The sequence below is a fragment of the Fulmarus glacialis genome, unplaced genomic scaffold (assembly GCF_000690835.1).
Source record: "Fulmarus glacialis isolate BGI_N327 unplaced genomic scaffold, ASM69083v1 scaffold49967, whole genome shotgun sequence".
In the NCBI taxonomy this organism is placed as follows: domain Eukaryota; kingdom Metazoa; phylum Chordata; class Aves; order Procellariiformes; family Procellariidae; genus Fulmarus; species Fulmarus glacialis.
In genome coordinates this window covers 7,541-23,044 of record NW_009223494.1, presented here as the reverse complement: position 1 = coordinate 23,044, position 15,504 = coordinate 7,541, and the positions used below count along the sequence as shown (strand labels likewise).

Sequence of the window (15,504 nt, the reverse complement as noted above, 5' to 3'; positions counted from 1 at the left end):
CAAACTATTCTATGATTCTGTGCTTCTATGATTTTTTTGAGGTAAAAGACTGTCATGCTTTCAAGAGGGAAAGTATAAGGCATTTCCTGGAAAGGTAGCAAGTGCCAGAACTTTGTTTGAACGGAGCTGTTTGGTCTTCAGCTCCAGTGACCTGCCAGAGCAGAACTGAGAGGCACTTTTAAACATTTAAAGAGATGGAAGTTGTTTTATCCCCTCACCTACACTGCTGAGCAACATGAGCAGTTTCACAGCAGCATCCAGCCAGTCACAACTTAAGCGTTACGTGCTCACTTTCCCTTCTTCTTCCCCTCTACCCATCTCATCTTCTGGTCTGCAGGAAGCTGAGGTTATGCTGATAATTAGCTGCCATCTCATTTTGCTCTAACCCAATCTGTCTGGGTCAGGACCCAACACTGATCACCTACTAACCCAACTTCTCAACCCTAGGCAAGTCTCCATGTAGCTGGTTTCTACACTTCTCCCCATCTCTCATCTGTTTGGACTTTCTCTGAACTTCCATCTCATGTTCTCTTGGACTAAACTAGTGCAAATCCACTAAATACAGCAGTCAGTCTCTTACCATCAAACTGGTACTGAATGATGTTGTTGAAAACTTCCAGCAAGAAGAAAACAAGATGGTGGTTCTGGACAGCAGAGAACAGGAACCAGGTGGTGGAAAAAGCCTCCAGGAGATGCAGTAACTTGTTAGCAGCCACCATGGAGAGAGACTTCAGGTATGGAGACACTGTGGAAGGCAAAAAAATGAAAAGTGGAGAAAGAACCAAGCTGTATTTATTCACATAAATACACCACTAAAAATGTTGCTCTTACCACCTTCCCACCCTGCACTTCTGGGAAAGCCTCATGGAATAGCTGAGCCCAATAGGGTTTCACAGAAACATTTCCAAATATAAAAGAAGTGAAACAGAGATATTGCCTAGTAAAAGCAGGCTCTTCTGCTTTTAGAGGGTCTTGTGTAGTTTTACACTAGTAACATCATCTCTGGCATGCCTCCTGAAAAGCTTACACAACTAGAGCCCCCTGGACACTCACTAAGCCCAGGGGAAGCCACTGCCACTGTGGGGAGGTAGCACTCCCTACTGGAAAGGGACAGCATTGCCAACCACCCTCACCACGCCTTCTGACACCCCAGAGGGGCTCCAGACACTCTGCCGTCCCACCCTCTGCCCCATCTGACTGAGCCCAGACAATAACCCTGCAGGTAGGTCTGATCTGCAGCTGACACCTCCAGACTGGAAACGATCAGTTTCCAGCAGCAGTCGCTGACACTGGTCAATGTTAGGGGACACAGGTAGGAGCACAGGGAGAGAGGGGTGACAGCAGCCAGAGCTGTCCCCTCTGTGGGTTGCGGTTTCACACTGCATACAGTGCTTACCGTTCACAACGATGGTGAGCAGGCAGTCAAAGAGAGGCTGCAGCCGCTGATGCCCACTGGTTATGATCTTGTGAAAGACCTATGGTAAGGAAGGAGTTCTTGAGCAAGGTAGTACCTTACTGAAAGCACCCTCTCAACCAAAACCAGTGCCACCCCCACACTAATCACTTCCTGACACCATTCCTTCCTAGGCAGGGCCCTGCACACTCCACAATTACACAGGTGGGGAAGGCTGCTCTCACTGCAGACTTGCACTCCAGGAGTACAAGCTTTCATTTACAATGAATCCTTTGGGGACGTGATTAGGGCTCTACAACACTGCAAACAGAAACTGACTCCGAGGTGTTCCAAAATGCACAGGCAGCCTGAGACAAAAATAAACCACCATGAACATCTTCAGCTCCAATGGATTTTGACTCTGAACCCTAATGATAGCTGCTTGAAATGCCACAGAACTAATCATTTCACATTTATTTTAGTGCAAACTTCTAACTCAAATGTTTGTCCTATTTTTCTTAACTATATCCTCAGACATGGAAAGATTCAACTGCCTCACAACCAGTTCAGACATCAGTCTTGGCCTTCCCACCTCTAGCTGCCATGCCTGTAGAGAAGACCTGCAGCATAATGAAAATACAGAGATGATCTAAGATTAATGGAATGTAATACCAAAACACATAGCATCAAGAACAGTCCTGGTGGGCACATTTCTTCCTACTCCTTCTAATGGGAATCTCCATTTGGAGGTTCATCAGAAGTTGTTGAGAGATTCTTCTCTGGCAAACGAGTACTAGCATGACAGAAGGGTACCACCTGAGGCTGGTACTGCAAAACACACAGCTATTTGTAGGCAGTATTGTGGCCCTCAGCACTACAGACTGAAAGATGAATGAAACCTTGCAGCAACCCAAAGCTGTACAGTTGAGCTTGGTATCATTGTTGTTCCCATTCTGACAGATGTGCTCCACACAACTCTGGTTACTTGGGACAGAGCCAGCAATGCAGTCAGATCTCCTGCCTTCCCCACCTACAATCAAGTCTGGTAGAGGCCATGCACCCATGCCACTCATGCCAGTCCCAGAGTCCTTTAGACACCAGTTCCAGCATCATCCAGGATCCTGTTCTTTGGGATCATCTCATGCAGATGGAACTGCATCTCATGCATATGCACCCTGCTAGACACATCATCAACCTCAGGTTAATAGTGTGCAAAGATCCCGCCAGTGCTCGGATGCATCCCACACACTTTCTAGCTACTCAGTGGACTGGCAATCTAGGAAGGACGAGTATATTGAAGGAGGAAGGAGGACAATTATTTGTGGAGGTATGAAACAGGAGTTAGGAGGGACAGAAAAGAACTGCTGGAGCTATACTCACTATGATGAGGAGATCTGCATGTGTCCCTGTGAAGACAGGGATGTCCATAGGCACTCGTACAGAATACGGCTTGTTCAGTCGAACCCCGAAGTTACGCTCCCCACTGAGAAGCAGGAGGATAAAGACCCCTATGTGCATCAAGCCCACTCGTGCTGCAGGGGGAAAAAAAAAAAAAAAAAAACAACCACCACAAAACAAAACCACAAAAAAACCCACACATCATAGTAAGGCCAGTGGGCTCCTGAAGAGAGAAGGGCAGTGAGGAGGGAGGAGAAACACTATGGGACTGAAAGAAAAACTGCACAGACCAGACCATCCTGATAAGGGACATCCCACACAGAGCTCGCTCCATTGCCAGTACCAGTGTCCTTCCCAAGCACATCTAAGGGGCCAGTACAATGATAAGTCTTGGATAGATCATGCTTTTCTTCATTATGTTCTTGATGTAAACCCATCACCATAGTAGGAAAGATCTGACTACTTCTTTCCACTACGCAGTGATGGAGTTATGCATGATTTACACCCAAGACAAGAGCAGATTGCTCATTTCTCCCTCTTCATGGGATCAGGGACACAGTTTTCAACATAAGGACTCAAAACGAGTTAACACATGCTAAGGATCTCCTTTCCCTGTGTTGTGGTATAGATCATGTCCTGTTTCTAGTCTGTTACAAACATTAAAACCCAGCTAACCGAACCACTCTACTCCATGCCTGTAGAACACTAGGAACATGCACTTGAGATGCTATCACATCTAAGTGGTACGGAGGAAGCATCTTAAAAACATTCTAGCTCAACTGTCAAGCCAAATATTGAACATAACCAACTTACACTGGTCTGCTCTGGCATCATTGAGAAAATACAAGATTGGGACAAGGATGTCCAGAACATCGCTGCTCTTCAGCACAAAGAAGAGGAATTTCTGGAAGAAAGGGGAGGATTTCAGACAATCACAAGTATATTCGGTTTTCTGCACCATCCGCAGGATTCAGGACAGGTAGCCTCAAGCTAATTAGTCTCTCAAGAACATTAGAAAGGCTGGTGTATGTACCAGCTCTTCAATTCCAGTGTAATTTGTAGAGTTACCATACCACCTGCTCCAGCATTTGCCTCAAGCACTGACCTTCAGGACCTGCAGCCCCTCTCACAAGCTGTCCCTACAGCCAGAGCCCCCCCAGTCCATGCAGCAGGGAATAGTGCTGCTGACCAGAGTACCACAGAGTCACCTGCCCATAACTCTTCACCGGGGCCCGGTCCAGCCAGAGCCCAGACTCTGGGCAACAGGCAAGGTGGGGCAAAGCTCAGCAAGAAGCAGATCCACACCTTGTTGAAGTCACAGAGTTTCCAGAAGAGGACGAGGAGTTCCTGATGGAATTGGATCTTCTTGGCAGAGTTTGGCAGGTAGGTCTGGACCAGCGGGTTTGATAACAAGCGGGCCACTCCTTTCAGGATGAACTGGAAATCCTGCCGACAGACCAGAAAAGAGACTGTGGTGGGCCCCAGGGCTGATGTAATCAGCATGAAATCAGACAGGAAATAGTTCAGGACAGGAGCACATTACCTCCTCTCGGTGTATTCTTGAGAGGTAATTCACAAACAGATTGTCTGGTCCAGGAGGCTGCGTTCAAAGAAAATGAGTGAAATGCTTACTGGCAACAAGGTTTACTCAGGAAGTCAAAGTGTAACCACTGGCTCTGGGGGTTAACGTCTCTCATTTCAGCTTTGCTCTCTGAATGATCCAGTTTTAAATACTAGCAGACAGAGCACCTCAGGAAACAGTAAAGTCAGGGGTTTTTCACTTACATGCTCCTGATTCAAGTCAGTGACGAAAACCTAGTGGTTTCGTCAGAAAAGAAGCAGGACTGGGCCCGACTGCAAGGAGAGGAGTGGTCCTGGGCACTACATGTCAACATTCAATGCAAGCTGGTGTAAGAGGACCACAGGGAGTTGAGGAGAGCAGCAAATACAGATCGCAATGTCACTCACATCCACATCATCCATGGCCGTGCCAGTGGTTGTGCCATCCACGGTGGGACTTGAACTGGTGGAGCCATCATAGTCCAAAGTGACAATCAGCACCTGGGCTGCCTCCTCCACCAGGGGCTCACGGTAGTCAGAGAAAAGCAGGTGATTGTAAGGAATCCCATAACCCACCGGGTCATAGGCACAGACAACGTTCAGGAGCGAGGTGAAGAGTGGGAGTGCATGTCTGGGGAGGAGAAAACATTCTCAGAAGGCAGAAGCAGGAAGCAAAAGGTGCTGCCTTGGGGAGGGACAGTCATCTCTCTCCCCAAGAGTTTGGGATCATGACAAGACACTGGCATCTCCTCTAACCTATAAGAGTGGCCCATGACTGAGCAGCCCAGAGACAAGAGCTGACACTCCAGCTCCCAGCTTGTCTCCTGAACTACAGCTGAGCGGGAAGCGGAGGTGAAAAACGCTGTGTGGCCTCCCAGAGGAAGCGTGTGCAGCAATATGACAAAGTGGACAGGACCTCAAAGCTCTCTAGACTCTGGAAAGACAAAACCGCCTGCCTTCAACTGGGACTGTGCTCGCCCAGGTGAGCAACTGTCACCTGGGGAGCTGCAAGTCCCAGAGAAGACAACGTCACTAGAGGGCAGCATTCACCTGCCACCAACACCACAAACCGCCCACTGCAGTGCCAGGCCACCATCCCCACCAGGGAACAGGGTCTACAGCAGGGAACAGGATCTGCTATTTCCCACAGGACAGGGATCAGTCCTGCATCAAACTCCAGTGAGCACCATGCTCAGTCTCTCTTTTTGCTGCTGAGGAACAATTCTCACTCAGCAGAGATGCTACTGGGGCGTACGTAAGACAGGGACAAAGAAAAAGGACAACAGCCCCTAGATGTTGGAGGTAGCAAGTCCTATGGTCCCCCGTTACGAACACACTCCATGGAAGAGATTTGAAGGTATTTCTCCCCCTCGCACCCAGTCCCCCACCCTTCACTCTCACCTGTTCTCTGTAGAGCAGAAGAACTGCACCCAGGGGTTGGCATTGCTGCTGTCTGAGGAGGGCGGCAGATACATGGCCTCAGAGAAACAGGTCAGCAGCAGCTTAAGCAGCTCTGTCCTGAAAGAAGGGAAGAAGCAGCCAAGGTCTGGAGCCGTTCAGGAGCAGGGACTGTGTGCAGGAGGCACAATCACTTACCACAACAACACATAAGGAAGGCTCAGTCCCATCTAGAAAGTCGTCCCCACAGAGAGTTAAGCATATTTCATTTCAAAAGCAACACTCCTGTCACTGGCGCAAAGCTCAGCAGAACTGCTGCCTTATGAAAAAGAAATACAGTACAGCGCTCCAAGACATTTTCAAAGTAGCAATGCTTTGCCAGTTCCTGTTGCAGACACTCTGACTCTCATACCATACTACAAAAAGCTATTCAAAAGGTCAGCTGTTTTCTTCTGTGTTGCCAGTCCTGTTAGCTCAGAAAAGAGCAAGGAGAAAGCCCCTTGGGAATCACAGAAACCCGTGGAGGCAAGGAGCCCACCTCCCCCAGATCCCCCTCTCCTGAGCCCAGTTTCTTTCCATTCTGCCTTTGCAGAACCTCTTACCTATTCAAGTCATGGATGTAGTTAAGCTGTGGAGAATGAGCAAAGCCCACTCCTGCCTCCCAGATGTACTCACAGCTGTCGATGGAGTGGATATCTTCTGCTGTGTCCTGTGGGAGAAATACGAGGTCAGACCACAGAAGGCAAGAGCAAGAGTTGACAGCACTAGTGGTATCCAAAGCCATTCAGCCCCTCTCCCTGACAACAGCAAAGACACCAGCAGAGAAGCATCCAAACACTCGGACTGTACATACCAGCCCCACCCAGGGAGCACCCCTGACAGAGGACCTCTCATCTTCAACAGGTACTGAGCACCATGCAGAATGAGGCCCTTCCTCTAGCGTGCCAAGGTGCAATGCTAGCCACCTCCACTGGGAAGGGTCACCTTCCAAAATACAATCCAACATACAATCCAAAATACATTCTGTTCTCATTACTGGATGCATCACCATCTCCTCTCCTTTCCTCCGCTTCTCATGAAACACAGGTCAGGGCTTTTCCTTTGCAGATCAAAAGCACCACACAGGGGTTCAGTCCTGCTCGACACCTCGACCCTATCTCAGAGCAGCTCATGTTGAGTTTACCCACATAATGGTGTCTCGCAATGGCTGCACCCCGAAGGCAGGAGAAGCAGCAAGTTAACCCTCATTTGTAATAAAAGCAGATATGGCTGTGACTTGCTTTTCAGAGGGTAAAATAAGAAGGTGACTGCAAATATGTTATTTCTCCTAGTCAGAACCCTCCCAGTCCCTTGACAGCTGCTGGCATGACTCCCAAACTCTTGCTTTGCAACCTGAGGAGATGAATCACAGCAGTTTGCCCTTCTTCTTTGTCATGGTCATTCAGGTCAAGATTGAAGCAGTTTTGAGGAGACAAGCAGCCATTGAAAACCACCTGGTGACCCTCCAGGAATGACCAGAAGCAAAGGCTCAGATGAATATGTTTGCATCAAGTGCACTTGGCACACTTTGGCTGTCTCTTTTCTGGAGTTTAATTAAGCAAATTCTACCGCCTGCCTTTTTTCCTCCCTGCACTTGGGGAAAGCAGATCAGAGGACTGTTTCTAATTGCTCTGGGTTTGCATTGCATAACTCCCTCCCTTCCTCCCTCCTTCCCACAAAGGCACTGACCTCAGGACAGCAGGACTTGAGGGCAGCCAAGATGCACTTACCACCCCAACCACGACTCCCACAAAACCAGCATGTTGACAGCAGCTACTGCTGACACAGAAGCAACCGCAGCTTCTTCCACAGTCCGGACCTTCCCTGCCTTGCTAGTCACTTCCTACAGATAGGCTGGAGCTCACCTCCTGTCAGGTTTCTCACCAAGTTCCTCAGAAAAACTCTTGCTGAGATTGGAGTGCCCACGACCTCCCTCCACAACAAAATCTTGAACGTCTCCTGCGAGGCACAGGCTTCATGGAAAGAAATGCAATTACATCCACAAACCTGCTTCTACCATGTGTGACTAAGCAGGAACAGTAGGAGGAGACAGCGTGTTACTAGCCATCATTATAGCAGTTCCCCTAAAAAAGCAGGTGCCAATGACTTCAAAGAGCTCAGCCTTTGCAAGTAAGTGATAAAACACAGAGATGCAGGCACTGTGCATGACAAAGGGATCCCCAATTTTTAGCCATAATTCCAGGGCTGACTTCAACAGGAGGGCAAACAGCAAAAGAGTACGGGTCACTCCCGGGTCTCCTTTGCCCATTCCCTCCCAGCTCTTACTCTTCCTCTTTACTCAATTCTGCTCCACCAACCATCCACCACAATCTGTATCTCTGGGGCCATGTGCTCTTCTGCCATGATCATGAGGTGGTTGTACTCATCTCTCTGCTCTTAACCTGCAGTCAGACCCAAGAGCGCAGATCATACCAGATCCAGAGAGGCTAGGCAAAGACTACAGAGGCTGCAGGCAGCAGACAGGCATCTAACAGCAAGGAATATAAAGCATTCACGATCTCATCGTCTAATTCAACTTGCCCAGAGCCCCGGAAAGCCAGGCTGGCTTCTGCCAAGGGAGAAATCACAGGTGCAGTGTGGGGTGTTCTCCCAGGAAAAACTGTAGTCACCCCCACTTGTGCAATCCATCCCAAGTGACAGCACAAGACAAGTCCATCTGTTTCAGCCACACTCCCACTTACTCTTAGCACATAACCATGTGGCTCTGACCCAGCCTTGCCCCTTCATCCCCAGGTGACAGATTTTAACCCTGTTTCTACTACCCAGAAACTTCAAGCAAGCAATTTAGTACTCAGGTTTGTCAGGGAATTTTGCAGCCATCAAATACACAGTGGTTTAGCATGTTCATTTTTAATTTACTTCATAGCTATACCAAAAAGGAGGGCTGCCCACTTTTGTTTATAGACCAGACCTACAAGAAACACCACAGAATCATTGGTGGGGAGAGAGAAAGAGAGAGGGAGGGAGGGAGATGCAACAGAATTTGTCCTCAGCACACCTGGTAGGAGAACCCTGCTTCAGGGAACTCCTCTAAAGTAAAGACAGTCACCATAAAGATAAGAACACATTTGTCTTTGCTGCAATGATACAGAGAGGGAGAGGAGGTGGCAAGACACAAGAGACCATCTACTCATTCACATCACAGTACCTGCTATCAGGCAAACAGCTGCTTCCTGCCCCAGACTGCACCAAATCACCAGTGAAAGGAACAAGGTGCTAAAGGTCTCTGCTCTGATGGCAACAACAGAAGAGCTGTTGTTTGCCAGCACAACCACCTTTTCCTGAGGGGCAAGCTGTAGCATGGGGGTGACTGCCAGCCACTCCAGCTGAGACTCACCCAGCTGTCTCAGAACATCTGTTTTAGAAGGCACAAACACCACACAGTGAACCCAAAATGTTGATCAATATTAGTCACTGCAGGTTCAAGCTCAGCAGCTCCGTATTTTCTTGCCTGCAGGTTTGCAGGAAGCTGCTGGGGTTCTCCAGGGTACCCCGCACAATGCAGCTAATCTACCTCTATGCAGATAATCTCATGATTCGACTTACCACCGTGCTCCTCCGGTGGCTCTGCACAGTGAAATTGGGACAGAAGAGCAGATCTGCGACAGCAAGGAGCAACGACTCAGCCAGTGGCCGGGCATTTTCATCGTCTTCATCTCCCTAAAAGCAAGAAACATGGAAGAGTATTGTCAGCCTAGTGTTAGTGAAGAGCACACAGTAACACTAGTATAACACAGCAAGAGAAGATACACTCCCCAAGAACAAGTGAGGAGGCAAGATATTACAAAGGAACAAGAGGGAGAAACACACAAAGCCCAGCCAGTAGAGGAAAGAAATCCCCCCCTGGAAGGTGATGACTAACTAGGAACAAGCTCTTTAATGACACCAAACTGAGCAGACAAAGGCCTAGAGATGTCTGGGAAACAGAAGAGTAGCACTGGACCTTGCCACGTGGAGATGTTTGACTTACTGAAGACAAAAGGAAAGGGAACCATTTACAGAAAAGAGGGTTTTACAGTCATGAAGGAGGGTAATTCGGATGGTGCAGAGAGACAGCAATAGGAAGAAGCCAGCCAGCAGCAATAAGGTGTAAAACCTCTCAAAGTCCTGCATGGGCTGCCCAGAACTGGAGTTGACAGAACCAGGAGAGGCCACAGGCACCATGCTCAGCAAGGGGCCGCCTCAGCCTGCCATGGCAGAGCAAGCGTGAAAGCGGAGGGGATTTTGCTGTCTCCAGCATTCAAGGCAATCACTCTAATCATGCATGGCTACTCCTCTGCAGCCGTTGCCATGGGAAACCTTGCCAGATCCTGCCTGTCAAAGAGCATCCTGGCTAGGAGGCGTTCCCCACCACATGCTGGTGCTGGGTAGGAATGGCAGGAGCTTATCTATCTCAGCCAGGCCTCTGTCAGCCTGCGCACGACACACGGCTCTTAAATCACAGCAGGCAGCTAACAGAGATAATAGCCTGTGTGGCTCTGACGTCTGTCTCAGTGACAGCAGGAAGACTACCATCAAACAGATCCTGGATGTAAGGAGAGCCCAGAGAGGACAGATGGTGCCAGCACAAAGATGCTTTTACTTGGACTCACAGTCAGAGATGAAATGAAAAGTGTTAGTGTCCAACGGGACTTATTTTCCAAGAATGATCTTTGCTAACATCACCTCAGGTGCCAGAAAAATTCCCTGAAGGCTCTGGGTACCACCACATCCAAAATGGGTGACACACAGCAAACCAAGAGATCTGTACACAACACAGACCCCCTTACAGGAGAGAGGTACCCATCCCCCAGGAGCTCCGCCACCCATCACTGCATCATGAAGCAGGTGAAGGATAATCACAGATATATTTACTAATGGTCCAGGCATACCATCATCTTCCCCCCTTCAGTTCCCAGGGAGAAATCAGTATTCAGACAGCAAAGCAGTTGCCCCTAGATTAGGCATGATCCCAGCTTTCCTAATGTCTCAGGGCTTTATTTGTTATCCCCTGCCAGACAGCTCAGCCAGCCTTACAACTGCTTCTGCACATGGTTAAATGATGGCACGCACTGAACCACAACAGCTCCACTGACATTCAGGAGGCACAACGCAGTGGGAGGGCTCCCAAACCAAGCACACACGCACTGGAGTGGATCGCCTTGGGGTGACCCCACCACTCTAAGGCTGAGAAACTCTCTCCTCCAACTACTGAACAAAGTGGAAAAACAGCTGTAACAGCAGCCTGGCTGGATCAGAGCACCAGGCACCCTGCATGTTCCTTCCCAAAACAAGCTCTTCCATTTTTAAGCCTCTCCAGCACCCCCTGGTCCCTGCAGGGATGAAAGGGTGGAAAACCACCACCTTCCCAATCACACAGATCACATAACACAGCAGGGCTAGCAAAGACTTCCCTTTCTACCACCCAGAACTTCCCCTTGAAGTGGCCTCAGGCAAAACAGATTAGAGGTGACAGGCAGAGACAACGCAAGGTGCAAGGTTTATACTGTACCAACCCCTGCTGATCCTTTCTAACCTTCCCCAAAAACACGGCAGTACACTTAACATTCAGGAGAACCACACCCTTCAGTATAGCCACACTGACCTGCAGATTCAGAAACTTGTAAGAGAGTGCTCTCTATGCACAGAGCAGGCAGCTGCTGAGGGAGCAAGCAGGCGAATTCCTGGCCTAACTCAACTGTGTTTTCAACACTATTTCTCCTATATGCAGGACATCCTAAAGCACTTTCACCCTGTTCCTCAGAGAGACAAAGCACTACCGTGCCTACTCTCTAGACAGAGAAATGTAGGGAGGTTCAGAGACTCCCCTGAGGTTATACATGTCAGTGACAGAGCCAGAAACAGTACCTAATTCTTCAACCACTCCTGCCCAGTTGTGCACTTCACCTATCAGGCTAGGCCCCTGGTTAAAACTTTATCACTCAGCTCATAAGCAGGGCACTGAGTCACACTGCTGAGAGCTTCTCTGGCGCTATTTGCTTTTCATGTGACATTGTAAAATCAGCAGAAATGACACCCTATTTCAGTTTGACTTGAATCTTAAATTAACTTTAGTTAATGGAATAAGGTCATTTCAGTTTAATAAAGTCATACAGCCTTTAGTACCGCGCTCACGTTCATTTCGATTCACACCTTCAGTTATACTGGAGAAGCCTTCCCTCACATACCAGTGCTCTCCTACAGCTACATACTCAAGTGAAATATTTAGATGATGCATCAACCTGTGCTAAACAAAGCAGCTGAGGGGGAGAGGAAGAGCAGCAAGAATCAAAGGTAGGAAAATAACTTAGAAGGTGCCACCTAATTTCTGACCAAAAAGAAATAACTGGAATAAAGTTGCCCCCAAAAGTATACAGGCTGTCCTCGCTGCAGCCTCCCCTTCACCCTCCAGAAAGAAGAGTAAGTGCCAAGAGACAGACCCCTCCTCGGCCAGCCCCAGGGACAGTTGACCAGAAGAAACCTCTCCAGTCTGGGTCCTCAAAGATGTAAGGCAGGATACGGGTGAGGAGCCGGCAGCAGTTCAAGACGATTTGCCTCTCCTTCTCTGTGTGGCAGCCGCTCTCTGCTCCCTGCACCAGCTTCTCCACAGCCTGAAGAAAACAAAACCAAGGCAGGTAGCATTAGCCTGGACACAAGTTAGCAAGAGTTGGGTAGGTCTGTCCTGCTGGTGACAGCCTCACAAAGAGTTATAAGCGGTTCTTGGAGCCCATTTTCTCCGAGTTCAATGGTACAGGCACTGTTGCTGTTTAAAACACTGCAGAAATAGGGTTAACAATCTTAAACAGACCTTCCTGAATTTCTACTGTCCCACTGCAACAGACCTCACATGCCAGGATTAATCCATGCAGCACACGTGTCGTGTCACATGAGACAGACAGCCACAGCATCAGAAGGCTCCTTCCAGCACTGCTCCATGACACCACATGAGCAGATCTGCAAAGAGCAGATCAGATTAATCAGCCGCATCAGGTACACAAGACACAGGCAGAACCAAGGCAGCAGCACTGTGCTGCATGGTGTGAGGCATTGGCAGAGGGAGATTGCACAGAAATACACAAAGTCTGACATATCTGGATGTGCTGTTGTGATTACGCAGCTCCTGACTCAGGAGGTGGGAGCTAAGCTGCTGCCTGTGACTATTAGGTGTACGGATACGGCCTCCAGCAGAGTCTGTCAAGGTCCTGCTGCAGAGGAGGGTGGTAGCCCAGGTTTCCCCCACTGACCCTGTGAATAGGACTGCTGCTCTGAAAAGAGCTTCTGAGTCTCTGCAGTCCATCCAATCACTACTGAAACTACCAATGGAGACAGTCACACTGGGTTTTCAGAATACGATGTGGTCTTGCCAGGCAGTAACCACAGCCCCAGCAGGCAGCAGCAGGTTTTACTCACAGAGAGAGAAGAGCAGCTTCTTCCCCCAGCAGCTGCACCCACTTGCTCTTACTCCCTGATCCCAAGGGGAAACAGAGGGGGAATGAAAGCCAAAACCTTTACCAAGGATTCACCTTGCTGCTTTTTAATTCATGAGGTCATGCGTCTCTACTTATTTTCATAGCAGACTGTCTGGGTCACTGACTCTGCTAGCCTGCATCATTGCCTTAATGGGTATTTAAATGTTGTTTGTGTAGTCTCAGTCTGTCCACACACTACTCTATGACTGAGCTTAACTTTTTTTTTCAGGCACATTTATGATTCTGTACAGTCTGAGTCTCCAGCCATGACTGCAAATGACATTTCAGCCATGTTGTTGTGCTTTTCACAAACATGTAGCATTGCTAAGTCCAATGGCACACTGCAACTGCACCTGGCACAGGTCAGGGCCCTCTGGCACAGGTCAGGGCCCTCAGCCTGGCAAAAGCACGGCAGGAGTCTGCAGGCTCCTCTGACCCTAATAGCCCAAGATCTGGATAAACAGCCCTGCAGCAACCAGGTCTCCCCACACATCTGTTTCCGGTAGGGAGAACAGCCCATATTTTAGTCTTGGTTTTGGGAGAAAGAGGATACAGAGACAAAGGGGTTACGTGGTCAGTACAGGTCTCCCCAGCCCTTCTCGATTCCCAAGCTGCTTATTGCCAGAAGCCAAGAGACAGCACTAGGGAAGAACCATTCCATTCTTCCTCATTTTTGTATTCTTTCTCAAGTTTCCACTACAGGCATCTGTCTGAGGCATTATTCCCAGTAAGAGGTACCTTCACTATGACTCAGTAGGTCTCATTCACATTTTGTAGAGCAGGAAAGAAAAACAGGACAACAACCACGATTTAAAACCAGAAAAACACCATTCCAAACGTTTCCAATACTACAAATTCAAGGCTACTCTTTGCATGGCTCAAATCAGAAGCATTATTAACACTTGCACTTTCCCAGGCAGAATAAGCCTCAGGCTGTTGCTCATCAGCTTGACAATTTGCCAAACCTGACAGGGTAGGAAACGTGAGTCAATGTCCTTTGTGCTCCACACAAGGACGTGGCAACACCAGAAGCAGCATCAGGGATGTTCCTGATATCACAGCAGAAGGAAGAAAAGTCTTAAGATCTCCCCACAACTTCATCCAGGCACTTGTACAGTGACAATCTCCACATCCCTCTGGGATCTATCAGCTTGAAGCCAGACTGATGCATGGTGAGGAACAATTAGATGCAGACAGGGAATCAGATATACCAGCCTCCCCACAAATATGCAGCCTTGGTACAAAGTCCCCTAAGCAGGAAGCAGTTTACATAGCAGGCAAGACCCAAGAGGACAGGGTGAAACACAGGAAGGGGACAAGAGGAAAAAAGCTCCAAAGTGAGCAAGAGCCAGCTGTGGTCTGTGCTAAACCAAGAGAGGAAGAGCTGAGAGTTACCATCAGGAGGAGACCAGGACAAGCAAGTACCTCATGTGGTACAAGGAAATAATACGATACCTGTCTCCCCTTGGGAGCCATAGGACTATTGATCCAGGGACACGCCCCTACTAGCATAGCACCAAGGAGTAAGACAGCACCAACCTTACCTTATAACACAAAGTCGCCAAGTTTGAAGGTGATTCTTCTCTCACTGCTCGGATCTCTGCAGCTGGTACAAGGGCAAAGACATCCTGCACTGAAGTGGCTGTGTCTGCCCAGAACTGGTCCCAAAAGGCATCATCTGTTGCCTCCACAGGCTGTGGAAAGACAAAACATGGTTACAGATGCAGAACTACTATTCTGTGAGGTCCAAACATCAGCAATTACGCCTGGCTTGGGGATGGGACCAGGCCCAGAAAAGGTTCAATAAAACATACTGGCACTGGTTTTGTGCCTCAGCCTCTTTGTTTGCAGGGCTTTGGCCGATTTGATCTCCCAAACAGAGCATTCCCTCAGCAAGGGGGTGAGCAGCAAGACATTTATGTGACCAACTGCATCACACTGGGACTCTGCAAGTCTTTCATGGTGTCACAATATAGGTGAGGCCTCCTGCTTGTCTGCAACCTAGGGCATGTATTACAAGATCTTTACCAATGCGCATGGGCCAGGCTGCTGTCACGCACTCTGTCACCTCCAGAGCAAGTCAAGGATGCCCTGAGCATGCACTGGAATTACTTCTGTCATAAAGTCTCGAGAAAGCAATCAGGGCCATCTCACATTAGGGCACGAACAGACCCACGGAACTGACAGACCCACCCCAAAGCATTTACAGATGCAACAGAATTGATCTTTCTGAATCAAATATTTATG

The 15,504-nt window shown here is 48.7% G+C and overlaps 1 protein-coding gene across 1 annotated transcript; it reads right to left on the bottom strand.

Annotated features, from left to right (window-relative positions):
* Nucleotides 1-580: 580 nt before the first annotated feature.
* On the bottom strand, nucleotides 581-14,951 carry LOC104069169 (protein HID1; the record flags this gene model as incomplete). The annotated part of the gene is made up of 12 exons (XM_009581812.1): nucleotides 581-745; nucleotides 1,397-1,475; nucleotides 2,774-2,925; nucleotides 3,605-3,695; nucleotides 4,097-4,237; nucleotides 4,335-4,391; nucleotides 4,760-4,982; nucleotides 5,753-5,869; nucleotides 6,352-6,458; nucleotides 9,356-9,469; nucleotides 12,229-12,399; nucleotides 14,802-14,951. Coding segments are annotated over 12 exons (1,567 nt in total), but the record flags the coding sequence as incomplete, so codon positions are not given.
* Between the last annotated feature and the right edge of the window lie 553 nt (nucleotides 14,952-15,504).